This window comes from Typopeltis vanoorti, chromosome 9, assembly GCF_054136105.1.
Source record: "Typopeltis vanoorti isolate ZY-2024b chromosome 9, IOZ_Tvanoo_1.0, whole genome shotgun sequence".
Lineage (NCBI taxonomy): Eukaryota > Metazoa > Arthropoda > Arachnida > Uropygi > Thelyphonidae > Typopeltis > Typopeltis vanoorti.
The window spans coordinates 84094946-84119409 of record NC_143557.1 but is presented as its reverse complement, the minus strand read 5'-3'; the positions used below and the strand labels follow the sequence as shown (position 1 = coordinate 84119409).

Below are 24464 nucleotides of genomic sequence, written 5' to 3'. Positions count from 1 at the left end.
AATAGCATTGAGACTTACAACTGCAATACTAGTAACAGTTTTTCATGTGGCAGTGAGTTTGAAGCCATCTGTTGTGAGGTAGAGTCTAACAAAATCAAACACATAGTGGAGCGTTTGATCTTGTTACAGACCGATCCACTAAGTTACAGACTTAGTGGATCGGTTGCTAATGGTGAAGAAATGCATTACTGTAAAATCTTGCATAGAAGGATTTTGTACAACAATTCCTTATATGCCGATTTTACTAGAAAACAAAAATCCATACAAAATACTTGTGGTTAATTAGCAATTTTTTTATATTTATGTAGTATGGAAATAAGTTAGAGTAAACTGTTAAATATTGTGACCGCCAAATTTCTGTACAGAACAAAGAAAGTTAAGTGTAAATTTAATTGTAACAAAGGAAAGTTTCAGACAAAGAAATATTCCAGACAGATTAACTTATGGTAACCTAAGATAATCACTATCGCGAAGGTCAAGTATGCACGGGTTTCCCACCTTAATGCAGCGACATCATGGTGGCTGGGAAAGCCCTTCCAAGAAAAATCCAGAGCAATGAATCGGTGGCAGTTCCAAGGGCAAAGGAAGAGAATAAAAAGGGGAAGGATCGATAGATCAAGACTCCCTTTCCTGCAGGTAGTTGAGAAGGCTCTTTCTCGTTGGTGGCTTGTGGTGTGCACTTTTTGGTTTTTGTCATCGCCTCTACCCAGACACTGTTCCGGCTCTCAGTTCCAGTCCTCGATGCAAAGAATTTCAGTGTGTCTTGCTGACTGAAGGTTGCAGAGCCACGTCCTGCCAACAGACATCCGGAAGTAATAGAAGGCTTGACTATGCAGTAACGACGGTCAGTTCCGGAATTCCAGCAGCCAAGTTTCCTAAGGGTCTCGTTTGATGAAATGTCTTCAATATTGTAAAAGGCACCCGGTAGTGAGCTATATTGGAATGTAAAAGATTAAGGTAACGATCTACTATTGCACATTAAACGACTAAAAAGTAAGGACTTGTATAGGAATTTTCTAGAGGTGAAATTTGTGGCAGAAGTTACTATTGTATTGAAATTTTGTTAGAGTTAAGAACAGTAATAAGGACTCTAGATCGTGAGTTAAATTTGTGAAATATCCTGCTGAGTTATGTGTGTTAAGATAGAGTTGATATATGTGACGATTTAGAGTATGTGATAAAATTTAATGTCTGAGTTGAAATATGATGTAGTATGCACAAGTCTGTTTTATCATCATCAAATTCCTGCCATGTACCCTCAAGGGGTGTACAGGATATGACAGTACTACATGAAAAAATTACATCATTACTAACTTCCTATCTACAATTTTCCTCCAAATCAGTCTGTTAATTGTCAAGACTCCAAATTTCTATTGTCTAAGGCACTTTGTACCGTATCAATCCACCTATATCTTGGTCTTCCTCTGGGTCGTTTTCCTGCCAACCTGGCAGAGAACACTTGTTTTGCTAATCTTTCCTCTCCCATTCTATTTAAGTGACCATACTACCTGAAATTAGCTCTGCTAATGCATTCCTGGATGCTGCCAATGTCAAGTTCTTTCCTAATATCCTCATTTTTAATATGATATTGCCATTGACCATCTGTTCACGCCTCTAATCTTTCTCAGAACTCTCATATCTGCGGTCTCTAGTCTTTGGGCAAATGTTTTACTTCTGACCCAGCTCTCAGATCCATAAGTTAAAACTGGTTTGAACACTGTCTTGTATACAGCTAATTTAGTGTTCCGACTAATTTCTCTCTTATTCCATATGAATTTATTCAATTGACTTCCCACCATACCAGCTTTACTGATTCTGTTGTCTATTTCTATTATTTAATTTACCATCTTCACTAAAAATTGTGCCTAAGTAGCTGAAATGTTTTACTTGTTCCACAGGTTCTCCATTCACAACACAGTTGACATTTTCAATGATTCTGCCTATTTTCATTGTCTTTGTCTTTTTATTACTGACCTTCATACCATATCTATTACAACAGCTATTCAATTTAGTCAGAGAATCTTGCAGACTTGTAGCGGATTTATTTAGAAGTATAACATCATCCGCATAAAGCAAAGAGCTGACATTAACATCTCCAATTTTGATATCAGGTTTAATACCACTTTCCTTCATAATGTGATCCATATAGATAATGAATAACAGAGGGCATAATGTACATCCTTGTCTCACACCAGATTTAACATTAAACCATCTTCCTGTACTTCCTTCAATTCTAACTGCTGACTTACAACTCAAATAAAGACTAAGTATTGCTTGATATAATGCCCCATTGACACCATATAACTGCAGCGTATTGAATAGCTTCTCTCTTGACACCTTGTCATATGCCTTTTCCAAATCGACAAAACTTAAACACAGATCTTTGTTATATTCCCATGCTTTCTCGACTATTTGTCGTAAAGTGAAGATCTGATCCTGACAGCCTCTATTTGGCCTGAATCCAGCTTGTTCTTCACCAAGCTTTTCTTCCACAATTCTTCTCAACCGTTTCTCAAGTATACTTGCATAGATCTTGCCAGGAACACTCAGTAGGGATATACCTCTGTAATTCTCACATTCAGTTTTATTTCCCTTTTTATATATGGGTACTATGAGAGCTGTACTCCAATCATCGGGAATTCGTCCCTCTGTCCAGGCTTTCTGAACTATGCAGTGCAGCCACTATAAGACTTTTATACCACCATACTTCTGGTCGAATATCATCTACTCCTGCTGCCTTTCCACATTTCAAGCCTTTGATGGCTTTTTCTACTTCAAGTATGGATATGTATTCCTGACTGCATGCCTGGTCAGTGTTTTTTATCACTGTGCTGTCATCACTGCTTGTTTCATTTAGCAGTTTTTCAAAGTAATTACTCCATACTTCAAGGATATCTTTTTCTCCCGTTTTCATGTCACCTTTATCATCTCTAACTCCTTTTACAGCACTCTTTCCTCCATTCCTAAGCTTCTTCAACAACCTCCAGAATATTTTGCCACCTTCTTGATATTTATTTTCTATATTCTTGCCAAAGTCCTCCCATGACTTTTTTTTAGCTAGTTTTACACACTGTTTAGCATTCTTGCATTTGTCTCTATATTCTCTAAGAGCACAAGCTGACTTATTTGACAGGAACTTTTGATATGTTTTCTTCTTTTCCTTCACTGCCTCTTTCACTTCCTGTGTCCACCAGGGAGTTCTGATTTTTTTATCCTTGCACACAACCTCACCACATGCCTCTCTGGCTTAAGGGTCAAAGCTGTATAACTGAGTGGAGACCTCCACATAGCCTTTAAAGGAATGCAGAGAGCTGACCAGGGCTTCTGACCTAATGTCCAATCCTCACCTTCTCGTGGTGCACCCTGTTGGGTATCTACTTTGATACTGAACGAATGAGGATGGGCTGGCAATTTGGGATTTAGCCGACCAAATTCTTATTGGTTAAACCAAAATAAAAAATGATGGTACAACATGACAAAAGTCTGTTTTAGTGTATGAATAATTCATAGGAATAATTAGTGCATTAGTCAATTTGTTTAAAGGAGAATTTTAAAGCTAGGTTGATTAATTTGAATCCAAGCTAATATTGCTGAAAAGTATAGAGCCTGAGAGGTTTTGAATGTGTAGTGTTAACTTTTAGTGTACATTCAATTGGCATGAATAAATTGTTTTGGTTGTCAAATAATTTGCCTGATTCCTGCATACCAATGCATTGCTCATAACAATCAAATCTGTGCGACCTAGAGTATCGAGGAGTCACGTCTGTTAGATAGAAATTTTGTGTTGCTAGATTTGGCAATAAGTACAAGAGAAAAATTCCGTTTTGCTGAGTGTTTTTCTTTAGAAGGATATTCAATTCCTATCTATGAATCCTGATGGCGCAGTCCATACAAACAAATAAATTTTCAGAATTCAAAATAGAAAAACGCCAGTAGTTCAGACAAAGAGATCGGCTCCAAGCAGAGGCAATTTCTTAGTTCTAAAGTTTCGTGCACATGTAGAAGCATAATTACGGCCTTGAGACAAGAGGGGGGGGGGATTAAAGTTGAATGAGAGGATTAAAAATAAGAGACTAATTCAAGCACGTATTTAGAGCTCAGAGTTATGACTGTATATCAAGTAGAATACTAAAGTTAAGTAAAATATTGAGTTTAGAACTTATTAACAAGTTCGAAAACAAATAAGAGTAATTTTACAAGCACAAACAACACTCGATTTTTACATCACCAAATAAAGATGGGTGAGGAAAGAATAATCAAAATTGGGAACTTTATTTATCCAAACATTGATTGGATCGCAGTAAAACTTCATGAGAAGAATGAAACAGAATTTATTAAGCTGCTTCAAGGCAACATCCTCAAGCAGCATGTGACAGAAGGAATTCGAGGTTAAAGAGTGTTAGATCCAATTACAGCAACAGGGTGAGTTTCAGTTAAAGAAATAACTATACTGCTTCTGGTTGGTGACAGTGATGATGTGGTAATGACTTTGAAAGTGGTTAAGTTAATAAATGTTCTATTCAGAAAAGGTTACATGCTAAACTACAAAGAAAGAAACTATAACCAACTGAGGAGTATGCTAGGTTCTGCACTATGGCATTGGTTCTTGGGCAGGAAACGTTTTAAAAAATACTTAAAAGACGTAATAACGTAACATGTCCATAGAGTTCGAAGAATAAATAGGACAGGAGTGAAATGAATATGTAATCTTATTAAGCAAGAGATTTGTAAAGAAAATATGATGTGGGAGAAATACTGTATGCATATAGATGTCCATAATGAAAAATATAAGAAACAGGCCAAAAGAATTACAACTGTTGTATGGAAAGCAAAGTGAGTATGAAAAGAAAGTGAATCTGCAAGCTAATGACAACTCAAAAGAATTCTGTTTTATATACTGCAACTAAAAGAAAGCATGAACATGAAATAATAACTACTGAATGCAGATCGTATGCAGGTGACAGAAAATGAAATTGTTCAGCTAATGAGTGCCCATTTTGATAAAAGCTATCAACCTGGCATATGCAATATTTAGCTCACTGTAAGAAGAAAGTCAGGTGTATGAGCAGGTACTAGAACAATTGCACAAACTGAATAAGAATTCAGCAATAGGAAATGATCTGATATCACAGATGTAAAAGAGTATTGAAGCTGAACTGACTATTTCTTTAACCACTATATAATTTGAATCTCAGAACAGGAAAGATTCCATGGGAGAAAAAAAAAATGAATGGTAAACCATTGCACAAGGGTGACACAAAGAATGAAATATCCAACTATCAATCTATCTCTGGAATGATGGTGAATATTTTGGAAAATGTTGGTTAGGCAGGAATGAGTCGACAGGAAATCTCTCTACTTTGCAACAAACAGCATGGGTTTACTAAGGGAAGATCATGTTTGAGCAACATGATGATCAAATTCTATAATAATGTTAGCATTGAGTTAGACAAGGAGAATGGATACATTATAGTACTTTTTGGATTTCACTAAGGCTTTTGACAGAATATGGCATGGAAGACTGATGCATGAATTGGAGAATATGGGATTGGGTTATAAAATATTAATGTGGAAAAGAGGATGGATGGCTGACTGACAGATATCAAAAAAGTGGTATGTGGAGGATGTGAGGCTGCAAGATTTAAGGTAACCAGTGATGTACAACAAGGATCAGTCATTTAATGTATACATTAATGACATTAGGAAGGATTTGACAGGAGACATACAGCTGTTTGCTGATGAATTAAATTCTTGACCATCATAGCACCTTTGCAATGCTTGAATCTGAAGCATCCTACTCTGGATTTTGTGGGACAGGATACCCTAGATATTCCTAGACAGGAGAAAATGATGCAATTACAAGAAATTGCTGTTGTGCTCTTCTCTTTGTTCAGTAGTTTTTTCAATCATCTGAAGAGACATTGTATTCAGTGTCTATGAACTACAAGTATTCAGTTGAGGCACTACAAAAAAACCATATCTTAATTACCTGGCCATAGGCAGAAGTACTGATGCGAGACAGAAGTTTGTTTTCTAGTTCAATAAATTCTGCTGTTTCCAGCTTTGATATTCACCTCATATAAATCATACCTCTGGAACATTACACAAGACTATTATGATATGGATACATGAGGTAAAAAACAAATTAAGAAAGAAAGATTATGGACATCATCTATGTGGAAAATTAGGCAGATCAACAGCAGAATCACATACTAAATATTGACGATAGCAGAAAGAAACTCAAAGTCATTAGAATTCAAGAGCATGTAAGCTAATCTAAAGTGGTACAGCTACTTAAAGAGAAGGAATAAAAGATTAAGCAAAACAGATGTGTGAAGCAAAAATGCTAAGAAAAGCCCAAGGAAGGCCTAGATGAACCAATGCTATTGCAATACTTTGAAATGTATAAGCTGGCTATACTGCAGACTAGACAAGTAATAAACCAATCAGAAAGAAACTCAACAAAACTGTAATGCAACCTTAAATGTGTTAAGACTATAGCATCCTACTTAGAATTCACCCCCCCCCCTCCACAATGGTATATACTAAGAAATCACAATGATAGAAATTCGAAAATGGGTGAAGCATAAAGACAAGGAAAAGAGAGACTTGACCAAGTAATAGCTCCTGCGAAGAGCACAGTTTCAACAATTCATGATAAAATTGAGACACATAGTACTCTGAAAGACATGCAAGCAACAAATAGGGAAAATGACTGGTAAACGAACACATAAAAATTATTTTATAGTGTTACAGCAATTCATACAATCACTGCACAAATCTATAAATGTGTTCATAAAATTAAAATCAATAACAAAAGCATCCATTGCATTTTCAAACAGCCAAGTGAAAATTCTTGAATAAATAGTTATATGAAAACTGAGGGAAGACAATCTCAGAGTTGAATTTTATGAACATTTCCAAGTAAAGGAAATGGTTACATCTTCTTCTTTCTTTTCAGCCATTTTCTGTGGATGAAGGCCTCCTCCAGTTCTTTCCGCCTTTCTCTGTTCTTGGCAATAGTTGACCAATTTTCCCCCAACAAAATTTGAAGATACATCACTCCACCTTCTTTTAAGACGTCCTTGGCCTGGTTTCCCTTCTTTAGGAATCCAGTTCGTTAGTATGGTGGTCCATCACTCATCTTCTCTTCTGGATAGATGTCCGGCCCATTTCCATTTTAGTCACTTGTGGTGAAGAATGATGTCAATGATGCAAGCCTGGCTTCTTATCCAGGAGTTTCGCTTCTATCTTTTAATGTGATGCCTAGCATCAACCTCTCCATTTTTCTTTGAGTTGTTAATTTATTTGCCAGTGCTTTTGTTCATGACCAAGTTCACAACCATATGAGATGACTGGAAGTATACACTGGTTAAATGTCTTCCTTTTTAAACATCATTGTTTTGAAAAATGCCTTTCAATTTTCTAAATGCATTCCACGCAAGTTGAACTCTCCTATTTATTTCCTTTTGCAGTCCACAGTTTAGATCAAAGAGATGACCTAAGTATGTATATGAAGAGACTCTTTCCAAGAAATTGTTTTCAATTATTATGTTTTTTGGTGTTACAAAATGATCAAATATGATTTTAGTTTTTTCTCTGTTTATCTTTAGACCGACTTTTCTGCACCCGGTTGGGTATCTACTTTGATACTGAACGAACGAGGATGGGCTGGCAATTTGGGATTTAGCCGACCAAATTGTATTCTTATGGGTTAAACCAAAATAAAAAATGATGGTACAACATGACAAAATTTCATGCCGGCTGGGGTGTCGCCCGGTTAAACAAGGCCCACATTGTTTTTGCCAGGGAACCAGGGTGAACAGCGAAAAGTCAGCTACTGGAACAAATCTGAAAACAAACCCCAACCCAACATCACCACAGTTAAAGATCGGTACTATCAACGTAAGAAGCCTGAATAGCAAAGAAATGGAGCTAGCTGAGGAATTAGATAAGTACCACATCGACATAATAGGGGTGACTGAAACAAAAAAGACCAAAACTGGTGAGATCTTTCTGAGCAATAAATACAAAACGTTATTTTCAGGCAATGACAATCAAGGAAAAGAAGGAGTAGCCATAGTTTTCAACACAAAATATGAGGCTAATCGTCTTGAATGGCAGTCAGTCTCAAGTAGAGTAATGTGGGCAAATATGAGAATGGGGAACTGGATAATGAGACTTATTTGTGCCTATGGTCCCACAGAAGGTTCTACTAAGGTAGAAGTGGAGGAATTTTTTGACGCTTTAGAAAAAGCAACTGACACAATGAAAAAGGAAAAGTTGGTCCTTGTTGGGGATCTAAATAGCAGAGTAGGAAATGATTGTGAGACATATAAAAATATTTTGAGAAAATTTAGAGAAAAGAGCAAAGCTAATAATAATGGCAAATCTCTGTTGGATTTCTGCTCAGGACATGGACTGGTTATTACTAACACCATGTTCCAACATAAACATGTGCACAAATTCACATGGAGAGAAGAGGCTAGGAATAAGAAAAGTCTCATTGACTATGTTATTGTTGATAGTGATGTTTTCTCCCTGCTGCAGGACACCAGAGTGTACAGAGGATTTGAAATTGGAAGTGATCGCTATTTAGTCTTGAGCAGGATAAAATCGAATTTCATATTGAAAAGAATAATATGTAAGAAAGTTTTAAAGCGAATAAAAGTTGAGCAGCTCTCAGATGTGAACTGTAGACTAAAATACAGAAAGATTATTGAAAAGAAAATGAAAGAGTTTGAGAAAAGGAATCAAACCTTGGAGATTCAGTTTCAAACTGAAGAAAACATTGATTGATTTTGCCAGAGAGGCATGTGGTGAGGTTGTGTGCAAGGATAAAAAAATCAGAACTCCCTGGTGGACACAGGAAGTTAAAGAGGCAGTGAAGGAAAAGAAGAAGAAAGCATATCAAAAGTTTTTGGCAAATAAGTCAGCTTTTACTCTTACAGAATACAGAGACAAATGTAAGAAAGCTAAACAGTGTGTAAAACTAGCTAAACAAAAGTCATGGAAGGACTTTGGCAAGAATATAGAAAATAAATATCAAGAAGGTGGCAAAATATTCTGGAGGTTGTTGAAGAAGCTTAGGAATGGAGGAAAGAGTGCTGTAAAAGGAATTAGAGATGATAAAGGTGAAGTGAAAACAAGAGAAAAAGATATCCTTGAAGTATGCAGTAATTACTTTGAAAAACTGCTAAATGAAACAAGGTGATGACAGAACAGTGGTAAAAAACACTGACCAGGCATGCAGTCAGGAATACATATCCATACTTGAAGTAGAAAAAGCCATCAAAGGCTTGAAATGTGGAAAGGCAGCAGGAGTAGATGATATTCGACCAGAAGTATGGTGGTATAAAAGTCTTATAGTGGCTGCACTGCATAGTTCAGAAAGCCTGGACAGAGGGACGAATTCCCGATGATTGGAGTAGAGCTCTCATAGTACCCATATATAAAAAGGGAAATAAAACTGAATGTGAGAATTACAGAGGTATATCCCTACTGAGTGTTCCTGGCAAGATCTATGCAAGTATACTTGAGAAACGGTTGAGAAGAATTGTGGAAGAAAAGCTTGGTGAAGAACAAGCTGGATTCAGGCCAAATAGAGGCTGTCAGGATCAGATCTTCACTTTACGACAAATAGTCGAGAAAGCATGGGAATATAACAAAGATCTGTGTTTAAGTTTTGTCGATTTGGAAAAGGCATATGACAAGGTGTCAAGAGAGAAGCTATTCAATACGCTGTAGTTATATGGTGTCAATGGGGCATTATATCAAGCAATACTTAGTCTTTATTTGAGTTGTAAGTCAGCAGTTAGAATTGAAGGAAGTACAGGAAGATGGTTTAATGTTAAATCTGGTGTGAGACAAGGATGTACATTATGCCCTCTGTTATTCATTATCTATACGGATCACATTATGAAGGAAAGTGGTATTAAACCTGATATCAAAATCGGAGATGTTAATGTCAGCTCTTTGCTTTATGCGGATGATGTTATACTTCTAAATAAATCCGCTACAAGTCTGCAAGATTCTCTGTCTAAATTGAATAGCTGTTGTAATAGATATGGTATGAAGGTCAGCAGTAAAAAGACAAAGACAATGAAAATAGGCAGAATCATTGAAAATGTCAACTGTTGTGAATGGAGAACCTGTGGAACAAGTAAAACATTTCAGTTACTTAGGCACAATTTTTAGTGAAGATGGTAAATTCAATATGCAAATAGACAACAGAATCAACAAAGCTGGTATGGTGGGAAGTCAATTGAATCAATTCATATGGAATAAGAAAGAAATTAGTCGGAACACTAAATTAGCTGTAAACAAGACAGTGTTTAAGCCAATTTTAACTTATGGATCTGAGAGCTGGGTCAGAAGTAAAACACTTGACCAAAGTCTAGAGACCACAGATATGAGAGTCCTGAGAAAGATTAGAGACGTGAACAGATGGCATCAATGGCAATATCATATTAAAAATGAGGATATTAGGAAAGAACTTGACATTGTTAGCATCCAGGAATGTGTTAGCAGAGCTAATCTCAGGTGGTATGGTCACTTAAATAGAATGGGAGAGGAAAGATTAGCAAAACAAGTGTTCTCTGCCAGGTTGGCAGGAAAACGACCCAGAGGAAGACCAGGATATAGGTGGATTGATACGGTACAAGGTGCCTTAGATGATAGAAATATAAGATCTGATAATGTTGGAGTCTTGACAAGTAACAGACTGATTTGGAGAAAAATTGTAGATAGGAAGTTAGTAATGATGTAAATTTTTCATGTAGTACTGTCATATCCTGTACAACCCTTGAGGGTACATGGCAGGAATTTGATGATGATGATGAAATATTTCTTGAAGGACTGCTGTAAAGATTTTGGGTGATAGAGAGAGTCTCTTTATCAGACACCTTTTTCAATTGATATTATATTGCTACTAGTGTGAAGTTGGATTGTTACTGTTACAGTGAGATATATTGCCTGGAGGAGGTCCATGTATTCTCCAGGAACTCACTAATTCTGGAGTACTTGGGTTATTACATTAGTTTTGATGGAATCAAATGCTTTTTCATAATCAATGAAAGCTAAACACAGAGGCAATTGGTTTTCTTCTGCTTTTTCTATTATTTGTTTTACTGCATGAATATGATCAATTGTGTTAAAGCCTTTATGAATGCTTACATACATCCATATAAACAGCATTTTATACATTACAATATTTATAGAAAAAAGGGATTCACTGAAAATATTCACTACTTATATTTCAAATAAAACTCCTGACAATCAAAATAACTATATAGTATCAGTCATAGTATAAGTGTGGTCAATATGTGAAAACAATATAAAATTAAAACAAAACTAAACATCTATAATTATTTCCAATATCTGTATAGACAAACCTGATAAGCTTCCTCCATCAGTTGCCACTACTTTTATTATGTATTCAGGATTTGTTTCTCTATCCAAACAGCAAACTGCTGTGGTAATGACACCAGATTCCTCATCAATGGCAAAAATTAAATTGCCATCCTCATTAATCTGATTCTGTTCAATGGTATATTTCAGTCTTGCATTTGTTCCTTCATTGGGATCATCGTAATCTGTGGCTGTCATCGTCATTACTGTCATTCCTGTGAAGAAAAGTCAAGATGAAAGTTATGTTCTTTTTCTATATCATTTTATAAAAGCGAATAAATTCCTAATTTGAAATATGTAAATAAATTAGCTAACATAACCCTGGAGAAAAAAAAAAAATTCCATTTAGTAGAGAAGGCAGCTAACATCAAGAAAACTGGATTTCATTTCAAAACATGAATTAGCCATTACTAACACCATGGTCCAACATAAAGATGTGATTAAATTCACTTATTGTGATATTAAATTACATTAAATTCTGATTTGTCGAACACAATATCTGTCCAAAACATAGACAAATATAGATGAATAAAATCTTCTAATCTCTAAGGCAACACTTTGAACATTTTCATTTTTAACATTAACATTTTGGGATAACAGAAGCCATCCAAGTTCTACTTTGTTACTTATTTTCACAATTTCCTTCTATAATTCAAATTAAAAAAATAACACTCATAAATTATGTTTTATCAAAAATATTTCTCAGTATTGCAATACATAGTGACTATTATGCAACACCTCCACATTTTCAAAATTTAGCCACTGTATCATATTTTTCGAAACACGTATGCACAGAGGACAAAACAACATTTTTTGCTCAAACACCTTTCACGAGGTGTTTGCACATACATGACAATACCCAGTGGATTTAATTTTTTTTGTGCAAGAGAAACCAGGGATGAGAAGTGTATTTCTTTCCACCTGAGGAATTAGTTACCATGTGATGAAACATCACATTTTAGTGGGTGTTCTCAGTGTATTGAAAAAATTTTTCGTTTTTTGATGTTACATCTGCAGTTTTATTTTTCTGAATTCTACGAGGGTGGTCTTGAGTGTTTCACAATAAAAAAAAGTTCTCAGCCTAACAATGAAAAAACTAATTTATAATTTCAAAATTATTTCTATTTTTCGACATAATCTCTCTTAATCCTGCAGAGATCGCAGTCGAAAAAATTGCAGCTTAGGTTGTGTGTACCTGAGAGATACATCCATTACTAATATGCGCTAAAATGCAATAAAAGTTAATTAAAAAAAAAAAAAACTGCAAATATAATACATGATGGTTTATTTATTTTCATTTACAATCCAGATATTATTGAACAAAGGGAAAAAAAACCTAACTAAACCAATACTATACTGACATCGGAGTTCGCGGTATCTCTCAGATACAATTTACTATCAAATATCACTTTCACTTTTGCATTCGACTCTATCACTTCTCACATTGCCTGAATCTCTTCAACATCTGATGGATTATCTAATCGATATATTTTTCCTACTATTTTAAATAGTAAATTAAAAAAAAACAAAAAACTATACCAATACTATACTGACATCGGAGTTAGCGGTATCTCTCAGATATGATTTACTATCAAATATCACAAACCTTATCAGTTAAACTAAACTGATGGCATAAATAGTGTGGAATATCACTCGTAATATATGTAGACACAGCTAGTCATGATCTCCAAACTATAACTGATATGTGTAAGAATATTACATTAAAACAATTTATTATATCTGACAGATTAGCCACGACCATCACAGGGTTAAGACTAATACATTTATTCCAGTGATGCTACAGCGCCATTATCCTGTCCCTGCAGTGGTTCTCAGTAAGATCTGCAACATCCCTCTACAGTTACAATCACCTCATGATTCGAAGAAAAAAACGCTGACCAGTGAGCAAGAGAGTTTTGGTTTTAGATAGAAGTCAGAGGGAGCCAAATCTGGGGAATAGGGTGGATGTTCCAACAATTAATAGTGAGATCCCTTAATTTTCCCATTGCAAAATCAGTTTTATTCTTGTTAAAACCCTACAAGCACTGTTCAGATTTTCTTGCAAGTGCGTTTTTGATCAGCTGTGTGCAAGCATGATACCCATCTTGCACAAAGCTTTTTCATTTGCAATTCTTCTGTGTGTAGAGGCTTAAGTGCTGGGAGGACATCATATTGGAGAATTAATGGATTGTATACAGCACTCAGAAAGGATTAAAACAGAATTTAATACTTCCTTTCATAATACTTCGTCTCAGTAAATGAGATATCTTCAGGGATTACAAAAAAAACTAATGTAACATCAAAAACAAATAAAACGCAATACTAAGCCCAACGACGTGGGTGACACTGAAGTCCTATCTAGATGGAGCGCCCTTTAAGGGCAGTTGTAGGTGGCCTGGAATGTAAAGTGGGACCTCTGGTGATAAGTGTTTCCCAAAACACTTATCACCAAATATGGTTGCATTAAACCAGGAAGCTTAATGCAACCATATTTGTTGAGATGTGGTTGATTCCTGAGAGCTGCTGCTGATTCTAAGAATAGTCTCTCTTTTTTGAATTTGCTGTGGTGGAGCATGGTGGTTTTTTCCCATGAGATCCTGTGGATTGTATCCAAGACATGGTCAGCCAAGCCTGAGTGACCATAGTTGTGTTTGCGGATGTATGACTTATGTTCCTCCAGGCGGATAGTGGCTGATCTGCCTGTATGTCCAAAGTATGCCAGTTTACATGAACAGGGTACTTTATAGACTCCAGGCACCGAGAGAGGAGGAAGCTGATCTTTTGTAGAGCGGATAAGGGTAGTAAGTTTGTGGTGGGGCTTAAAAGCTGTGTAGGTTGTACTTTTTTAAAACCTTGGCTATTTTTTTGGATGTGCCACGGATGTAGGGTATGGTGATGGCATTTCTAAACTCTTTCTGAAGAGAAGGCCGAGGAGAGGGGAAGGACCTGGTTTTTTTTTAATACTGTGATCACTGTAGCCATTAGAGAGGAAAGTGTTGCACATATGGTCACGCTCAGTTGTAAGGGCGGTTCCAAAGATTGTGGGCTCTCTTGGTAAGAGTTTTAATAATGCCATATTGTTGAGCAGGGTGGTGGTGGGAGAGTTTGTGATTGTATCTGCCTGTGTGTGTGTGTGGGTTTTCTATATACAGTGAAGGAAAGTGTACCGTTGGGAAGGTATGTAACTAAGGTGTCTAGGAAGGGTAAACAACTGTTCTTTTCCTTTTCCATTGTAAACTGGATTCTTGGATGTAGGCTGTTGAGGTGACTGAGGAAAAAGTCTAATGTGTCTGGGCCATGAGGCCAAATAGAGAACACATCGTCTACATATCTTAGCCAGATAGAAGGTTTGAGAGGGGTAAGTCTATGGCTCGTTTATCAAATTCTTCTATATAAAAATTGGCAAGAGGTTTTTCATATTCTGCCATATAAAAACTGACAAGAGGGAGAAACCCATGGCAGTTCCCTCTATCTGCTTGTAGATTTGTTCTTCCAAGAAAAATAACCAGAATTGATGGCAACGGAAAAGGGATCTAAGATGTCAGAAGGAAAAACGTTTTTAAGAGTGTTAACGTATCAATTAAAGGAATACTGGTAATATGTCTGTGTTATTTAAGGTTAGATTTTATATGAGGGTTTTAAAATGGGTAGAGTTTTTTTTACATAGGATGTGGAAAGTCCAGTGAGGGGGATCAGAGAGCTGGCCAGCTGTTTTGACAGCTTGTAGCAAGGTGCATTAGTGGCATCTACTATAGGTCTCAAGTGGGGAATCGGGTCTATGGATTTTTGGTAAACCGTATATTATGGGGGGGGGGGGGGGGGCAGGAAGACACTTTTTTAAGTAAATTTAAAATTTTTTTAACTTGTGTTTTTATGGGATCGTGTTCTAGCGGGGTGTAGGTAGAGCGATCTCGGAGGATAATCTCCATTTTCCAATTGTATTCCGTGGTATCCATAAATCAATACTTATTGTTCAACAGGCTCAACGACGATGCCGTCAGTGCCCTATGCCTCGGCCACAATTTCTTGGTCACTCCTAAAGAAGCGCCGGTGCTTGATGGGATGTGCAATGTCAAATGCGCTATCTGTCGCTTAGCGCCGTAGATAGAAAATAACATCAGACTTGACGTCGGCAACATCCTCGCCCAGTCTCCACCCACAAAAAGTAATTTATCGTCCACCCAACAAACTGCTCTCATGAAATTACGAAAAGAAAAAAGTATCGTCATTACCAGAGCAGATAAGGGTAATGCTAATGACATCTCCACGGAATACAACGGAAAATGGGGATTATCCTCCGAGATCGCTCTACCCACACCCCACTAGAACACGACCGCACAAAAACACAAGTTAAAAAATTTACTTAAAAAAGTGTCTTCCTGGCCCCTGGAAATCACAAAAAAACTCAAACCTTTCTATTCTCCCCCTCCCCTGAATATATGGTTTACCAAAAATCCATAAACCCAATTACCCACTAAGACATATAGTAGATGCCACTAATGCACCTTGCTACAAGCTGTCAAAACAGCTGGCCAGCTCTCTGATCCCCCTCACTGGACTTTCCACATCCTATGTAAAAAAACTCTAGCCATTTTAAAACCTTCATAGAAAATCTAACCTTAAATAACACAGACATATTAGTGAGCTTTGACATCTCCTCATAGTTTACCAATATTCCCTTAATTGATACGTTAACACTCTTAAAAAACGTTTTTCCTTCTGACATCTTAGATATCTTTTCCTTTGCCATCAATTCTGGTTATTTTTCTTGAAAGAACAAAATCTACAAGCAGATAAAGGTAACTGTCGTGTTACCACCCTCTCACCCCCTCTTGCCAATATTTATATGGAAGAATTTGAAAAACGAGCCATAGACTCAGCCCCTCTCAAACCTTCTATCTGGCTAAGATATGTAGACGATGTATTCTCTATTTGGCCTCATGGCCCAGACACATTAGACTCTTTCCTCAGTCACTTCAACAGCCTACATCGAAGAATCTAGTTTACAATGGAAAAGAACAATTGTTTACCCTTCCTAGACACCTTAGTTACACACCTTCCCAACGGTACACTTTCCTTCACTGTATATATAAAACCCACACACACACACACACAGGCAGATACAATCACAAACTCTCCCACCACCACCCGCTCAACAATATGGCATTACTAAAACTCTTACCAAGAGAGCCCACAATCTTTGGAACCACCCTTACAACTGAGCGTGACCATATACACAACACTTTCCTCTCCAATGGCTACAGTGATCAGAGTATTAAAAAAATAATCAGGTCCTCCCCCTCTCCTCGGTCTTCTCTTCAGAAAGAGTTTAGAAATGCCATCACCATACTCTACATCCGTGGCACATCCAAAAAAAATAGCCAAGATTTTAAAAAAGTACAACCTACACACAGCATTTAAGCCCCACCACAAACTTGCTACCCTTATCCGCTCTACAAAAGATCAGCTTCCTCCTCTCTCGGTGCCTGGAGTCTATAAAGTACCCTGTTCATGTAAACTGGCGTACTTTGGACATACAGGCAGATCAGCCACTATCTGCCTGGAGGAACATAAGTCATACATCTGCAAACACAACTACAGTCACTCAGGCTTGGCTGACCATGTCTTGGATACAATCCACAGGATCTCATGGAAAAAACCACCATGCTCCACCACAGCAAATTCAAAAAAGAGAGACTATTCTTAGAATCAGCAGCAGCAGCAGCTCTCAGGAATCAACCAAATCTCAACAAATATGGTTGCATTAAGCTTCCTAAGATTTGGGAAACACTTATCACCAGAGGTCCCACTTTACATTCCAGGCCACCTACAACCGACCTTAGAGGGTTCTCCACCTAGATAGGACTTTAGTGTCACCCACGTCATTGGGCTTAGTATTGTGTGTTATTTGTTTTTGATGTTACATTAGTTTTTTTATAATCCCTGAAGATGTCTTTTTTTTACTGAGACGAAGTATTATGAAAGGAAGTATTAAATTCTGTTTTAATCCTTTCTGAGTGCTGTATACAATCCATTAAACCTCCAATATTATTTGCAATTCTTCATGCAAAATATATCCTACACTTTTTATTTGGAATGCCTATAGTCTCAGCAATTTCACGCATTTTGACTTGCCAGCAATCCAATAAACTTTTATGAACTTCAAATCAATTTCTTTTCACGTTAAGCTTTCTTTTACAAAGAATTTTATAACTGCATGATACTCAATTTTATCCGTTTCAAGGGATACAGACAACACATTTGCTTCAGACAGCTGCATAAAACAAACTGCTTGATAGAATGACTTGCATTTATTTATTTATTTAGCATATAGCTCACACATGAAAAGTTACATTACATTAATCCTTAATATATATGGACATAGTAATAGACATATATACAATAATAAGACATAATACAGTCATAAGAGACACTCAAGAATCAAGAACAGGCTATAACTGAATTTCTAGGTTGATTATCCAGTCGACTGCACTTGGTGTAGCATGGATGAAGTCTGACAGGTTTCCACTGTATGCACGTTCGACACATGCTGCTGTAATATGATTAACTGTCTGGTGTGGTGATCCACAGTCGCACCTGGGTGAGGCAATCATGCCCCATTTGTAAAGGTGGTCTGCACATTTGCCGTGGTTGGTTCAGATTCAGTTAAGGGCAGACCAAGTTTTCCGAGGTAGGTCAAAACCTGAAGATATGTGTTTGGTCAACTAATTCATGGAAGATCCCTGTTGAAGTTACACCAGGACTCTTCCCACTTCTCCTTCATGTTGAAACTTGTCTTTGCAAGATTTTTTGCTGTTAAGATTGGAAGGTGCCTTGACTTTAGCCTGTTTATTTCTAGGGATGTTTTCATGGATTGGAAGATTTTGGATTTCCATGATTTTGCAGTATTCATGTAGAAGAAAGTTGGATCTGCAGATGTGTGGAGGCAAGATGTTGCTTAGCACTGGGATCCAGTAGGTTGGTGTTGATTTTACAGTTCCAGAAATAAGGCGCATAGTGGTATTAAGCTGGGCATCAACCAAATACACATGAGTGCTGTTCAGCCATATTGGTGAGCAGTATTCAGCTGTAGAGTAAACAAGGCCAAGAGCAGTGCAGCAAAGCATTGTTGCTGAGGCACACCAAGTTGTTCCACATAGTTTTTGCAGTATATTGTTTCTTGTTTTTAGCTTGGATGCTGTGTTAATGAGATGTGGTTTAAAAGATAGTGTTCTATCTAGAGTGAAGTCCAGATATTTCGGGAATCTGTTGTAGCATAGCAGTTTGTGGTTGAAGTAGACCATGAATTCTTTGTTAGCCTGGTTATTGTTCAGGATATAAACTTCTGTTTTGCTAGGATTTGGGCGTAATTTCCATTTGCTGAAGTATTCATCTAGGACTGCAAGGTCGTTTGTTAATGTATCTTCCATTATAGTAAAATTGGTGTGTCTGGTGGCTAGAGCAATGCCATCAGCATAGCAAAACTTCTTGGAGGCTGTATTAGGCAAATCTGCGATGTATATGTTAAAAAGGAGGGGAGTCAGAACTGACCCTTGTGGTAGTCCATTATCTAGTGTTCTTTGTTTACTTTTGTTCTCATCCATACACATTTGGAACAGGCAGTTGCTCAGCATGTGACTTGCAAAAATGACTTGCAATTTCACATGGATGCTTATGACAGATGTATCAACTCAGGAAAAAAAAAAAATCTTGCTGATAGTGTTGCCATCTATGGTCAAGACTGAGAACTTTTCAGATCACCCTCGTAATTGCTGGGAATCCACAACAGCCAATCGTCAAAATCAGGATCATTATATAATAATGTGTAGAACAACATACACTACAGGATGTGGATAAAGCACAGGAAAGAAGATGGCATGTAAAGAACTCAATAAGTCTGTATAAAGCATGGATTTTTGGCAGAGTTTTCTTTTATGTGCAAAAGCACAAGCTGAATGGCATACAACTCTGATGTAGAATTACTGCAAATGAGTTGGATCTGACTGCATTTATGGTTAGGGAACACAGCAGCCCCACTCAGTTCTGCACAACTTAAACAATTCCAGGTAGAAAGATGGAGTATAAAACTTTATTACTTGGTACAGCGAGAAACTGCATAATGAAGTGCAAATCTGCCAAAGAGGAATAGTGTCATGTTTGGTGCATATAATAATGTCAACATTCATGCTTATAGCTTGCATAATCTCCTTCACACACACACACACATATATACTAAAGGAAGTCTGATGTGTACAAAAAAAAAAAATACCAGTCATGTAAGATGTTTTAAAAGATACTATTTTTAGGGCATAATTAAGAAACAACTTTCTGTTGAAGTGAGATAAGTTGATTTGCTTAACCAAAGATACTGAATGGACAATATGCAAATGCCTCAGTAGCTATTCGTATATATACTCTGATGATGGATAGGATTCAAATTGCAGGCTGTTCTCCCTTGTAGAACTGCAGACTCAGCATCTATAATCAAGCTTGATCAAATAAGTCCAGGATACAGGTGAAACAACGAAGATCAATATGCAACCCCAATTGATAGAGGATAGAGTTTGCGCTTCACTTTACTCTTAGTTGATGAATGTGTATGAAAATAAACTTTCTGTCAAAGATGAGAACTAAGAACTTGGCTTCTAGTGCTACTGAAATAATGGGTTGTCCAATTCTTAACTAGTTCCAGGTTGGCAAGTGACACCTTTTTTCAGCTGAAAACCTTAACTTAATATCAAAAGCCAATGAAAAGATGTGATTGACTGCTTGTTGAAGTTGTTGTCTTTCCAAGACCTCCATGTTAAAAGAGAGACAACAAGGCATGAGGTCATCAACATACCTAGTCTAGCCATAAATACTATTACAAAATGAAAAATGCATAAATCTTTATTAATCTATCAGTAAATCATTTATAGCTTTTAGCACATCCAAACCACATGTATAAAGTGACTATAGCAGAACTCAATGTTCAAAATGTCCCCCTTTTGCCTTCACACACACCTGGAGTCTGTGAGGCCACATATTGGTTACAGCATGCACAACCTGCAATGGAAATGTTGCCATTACTTACTGCACTACTCTCTAAAGCTCAGACCACAATTTGAAGTCCAAGAGATTCAGATTGGGACTTCCAGATGGCTATAATCAGATGATGATGATGATGATGATATGTGGTTGGGCACATTTGCCACCGACCACTGTTGTTAGTCCTCACCTTGTGTGCTGGTGAGGACTAACAACAGTGACTGAGTCCTATTGGAAGGTCTGCTGCCTACCGTGAAATATGGTGTTGTTCAGGTGGGCAGTACCACAGGTTCCAGCAGTTTCTTGATACACTCTGGAAGAGGTTTCGATTCCTTTTTTGAAGAAATGCAACTTGAATATTCCCTGATACATTCTGACACCTACTTAGCCTTGCACCAGGATCCGAACTAATAACTTGATCAAAAAAGTTACCTAATTGGCCATAAAAATTTAAAAAAAGCTATCACTGAAACATCCATTAGTCCCAAAAACTTATGAAACATCAAAATACATAAAAAAGATATTCTGTTATGGTCAATTGCAGATGTGAAAGATTTCCTGATCTCAAACTTGACAAGTATTTGCCAAACCTGGTGGCTCCACACACAGGAAAGTGAATCATCCACAGCATGTCCATTAAGTAATGAGATAGGACAGCCCCTGGAATAAAAGTAACAAAACGTTTTGAGTACTAAAGTGTGATGTAATTGCAATTTTCGATACAGGTGATGCAGCAGTTTTTGCATAGCAACTGTTGAAGTAGTGTGTGTGTGAGTGGAGCATGTCAGAAGTTGTGTCATGGAGCAAAGAGCTATGATAAAATTTAAAATTGTATCTGTAAATTAGTAAAAGAGTAAAAACTGCATATTACGAAAATCTACTAAAGTAGTGTACCAAAACCTGAAAAAAGTTTATGCCGATGACCAAGCCATGCGCAGGTGTTCTCCTGGTTTTCAACATTTAAAAAGGGGGTGGGGGGGTTTCCCCCACAATTTCTACAATAACTAGACTGACAATGCTTCCAGCCATGATGGCCAAGAGGAATGGTGTCAATGACTGCCACTAGGCAATTAGCTTTGTTCTTATAAACGGTCTGTAGGTTGTACATGGTACCATCAAACACAAGATGTAGAAAAAGTATTAGCCAATCTAGCAGCTGATTCTGCAGTCTCATTTCCCTTATTCCAATGTAGCTGGGAATCCAGCACAACCAAACATCAAAATTAGGGATCTTCAATTTTGAACAATAACAGGTATAACACCTCATGCAGCATGGGAGTCTGTATATATTACACATTTTTGGTAGAGGTTTTCTTTTATATGCACAAGTGCAAGTTGAATGACATCCAACTCTGCTGTATAATCACTGCAATCAGGTGGGATCCAGTTGGAGACAGTAATGTCAGGAACACAGCCAACAGATGTGTCAATTCTTGAACCATCAATATAGATGGACAAGAAATCAGAACAGGCTACTCTGTGTACATTAACAATTGCAGGTACACAGATGATTGAGTATGAGACCTGTAGTTGACAAAGTGAGAGGTTGCAGGATTGAATGCAAACCTGCCATGGAGGGATGCTGTTATCTTTGGCGCAGGCAATGTTGTCAATATTCATGCCAACAGCTTGCCAAAAGGATATATGGCAGTCTGATGTGTACAATATTGAGCTTCCCAATGAAGAGAAAAGAGACTAGTCCACATAGGATGATCTGGAATAGGATGTCATGGTAATAAGGTTAGCATTGTCCCCTTCCACACTGTAGAGTTAACTTCCTCACCACTTTTTTCCCTTAACTTTTTAATCAGGATAAATCGATTTGCATCTGTGATAGTGGAATCACCTCAAAATTAGTATGATAACTAAAAAATACAGTTAAAAAAATTTATATATATATAATGTAAACATGATAAACATATATATTCAGTAATCTATTTACCTGACCCTTCAATTATCAAAACAGAAAGTTTTGATTGAAGTACAGTTACGTGGTGTTCTACAAGAAATCAGCTGACATGCAAGGGTCATTGCACACATCAGACTGCCATATATCCTTTTGGCATGAATGTTGACAACATTGCCTGCACCAAAGATAACAGCATCCCTCCATGGCCATATAAATCAAAGGATTATTGTTTGAAGGTCAGATAACTGATAGATTAGTGTATAAGTTGCTACATAACATATGATCCCCAGATTCCTTGTACTACAGAAATTGGGACATATTACAACAATAAGCAGATTCATGCAAAAAAAAAAAAAAAAGATAAATTTGAAAAACTTGCCTGCAGTTCCATTTTCTGTAACATTTCCCATATAGATTGAATAAGGGAAAAAAGGAGCATTGTCGTTAATATCCTTAAGATTGACCAAGACTTCAGCATAACCGACAAGCCCATTTCCTCCTTCATCATCAGCATAAACAGTAAAGCGCCACTGAGATCTACCATGTGGGAGATCTCTATCTAGTGGCTTTAAAACATAAATATCACCTGCAGTACTATTTATCGAAAACTTATTGTTGGCCAAGTTCTGGTTATCTATTCCTTGTCCAGTTAAAAAATATACTATTTCAGAATGGCGATCTAAATCCCCATCTACAGCTGTCACCTGCAAGAAATTACATGAAAAAAAAGTTACAATTATTTGCTACTCACAAGATAACAATGGAGAGTAAATTTAATTTTTAAATGCATGTAATAAATAAGTTGAAAGGAAACTATGATATATTTAAGAAAAAATTTATTCCTTTCATCTTTAATTGTTATTAACTAAAAGTTTTAATTGCATAATAAAAATCAACACATACAATCTCACCACATTTTTGATTGTATGAACTGTTACATGGAATTTCAAAGTAGAATTAGCTCAATGTTTCGATATCTATTCATACAAAATATGGTTGGTCATTCAATATAAAATATATGTTGAATAAGTTTGTGTACAGAGGGATAGTGTTTAATTTTAATATTTAAGAAGTGCAAATTCTACTTTCTTCAGAGATGGAGGGAATTATGGATGCTTCACAACACTGTCAAAGATGGCAGCTGAATTTTCAGGTAAATGGTAACCAAAAAATTGCAAAAATATTGATGCATGAAGACTGCCATTATATTAATAACAGGTTTGAAAATTAGCTGACTTATAATTTTCCTTCTGCCATTTGTGACTGTCATGCTGGCTTCCTCTCATCAGATTTCTGTATCAATACTGGGGTATTCAATATAAGAAAGGTTGTATCCTCTTCTGCATGAGAAGTAATATATATAACTTCATCATTTTTTTTTTGCTATTCCTTGATTTTTATCAGCTAAAGTCTAGGTTCTATGGTCTTTTTTCTTGAATTTATAGGACGAAAAACTCAAGTTTCCAGGATATAGACTAAATCTTGCAAAACATGAAGATTATGCAAATGCATTTAAATATTAAACCACAATCATAAAATAGATGTCAAAGTCACAATCATAAATAAACAAAACGTTTTGGAGCTGGTAGAGCAATGATAGGGATATCATGTCATCTGGTGTGATGCTTGTAAATCAACGATTTACTCAAACATCTGGGATAAGGAAAAGGAAAGGGTAGGGGTCATAAATTTCTTGAATACGTAATGTGGGCAAATTACAAAATGGGAAACTAGACTGAGATTTACTATGGTTCAATGGAAGGTCCCAGTAAGTTTTTTGTATCAGTAGGGAGAACATCTGATATATATTGTTATTACTACTATTCTTCTTCACATTAGTACATGACACAACTGTGGAATTTTATAGATTCAATGCAGGAGGCCACTATACTACACTACAGTGTTTTCAGTATATATATATATATATATATATATATATATGATGAAAAAATGTTTTCCTTGTATTCAATCTGTTTTAACTGAAATGCCATTACTGATCTGAGACTCAAGTATTTAACTCAATTCAAAGAAACTTTCATTAACTCTTATAGCTGAAGTTAGTAATTACTGCAAGTATATGCAAAAATAATTTAAGAAATGAATTATTTACAGTAAATAT

At 36.6% G+C, this 24464-nt stretch overlaps 1 protein-coding gene across 1 annotated transcript in view; it reads right to left on the bottom strand.

Moving 5' to 3' along the window:
* LOC150103211 (neural-cadherin-like) overlaps window positions 1-24464 on the bottom strand; it is a 540895-nt gene that overhangs the window by 232909 nt on the left and 283522 nt on the right. The window contains exons 18-19 of the mRNA XM_090397648.1: window positions 22725-23049; window positions 11394-11624 (exon numbers count right to left, since the gene is read on the bottom strand). Of these exons, the coding sequence (XP_090253774.1) occupies window positions 11394-11624; window positions 22725-23049 (556 nt within the window). The remainder of the gene's footprint in view (window positions 1-11393; window positions 11625-22724; window positions 23050-24464) is intronic.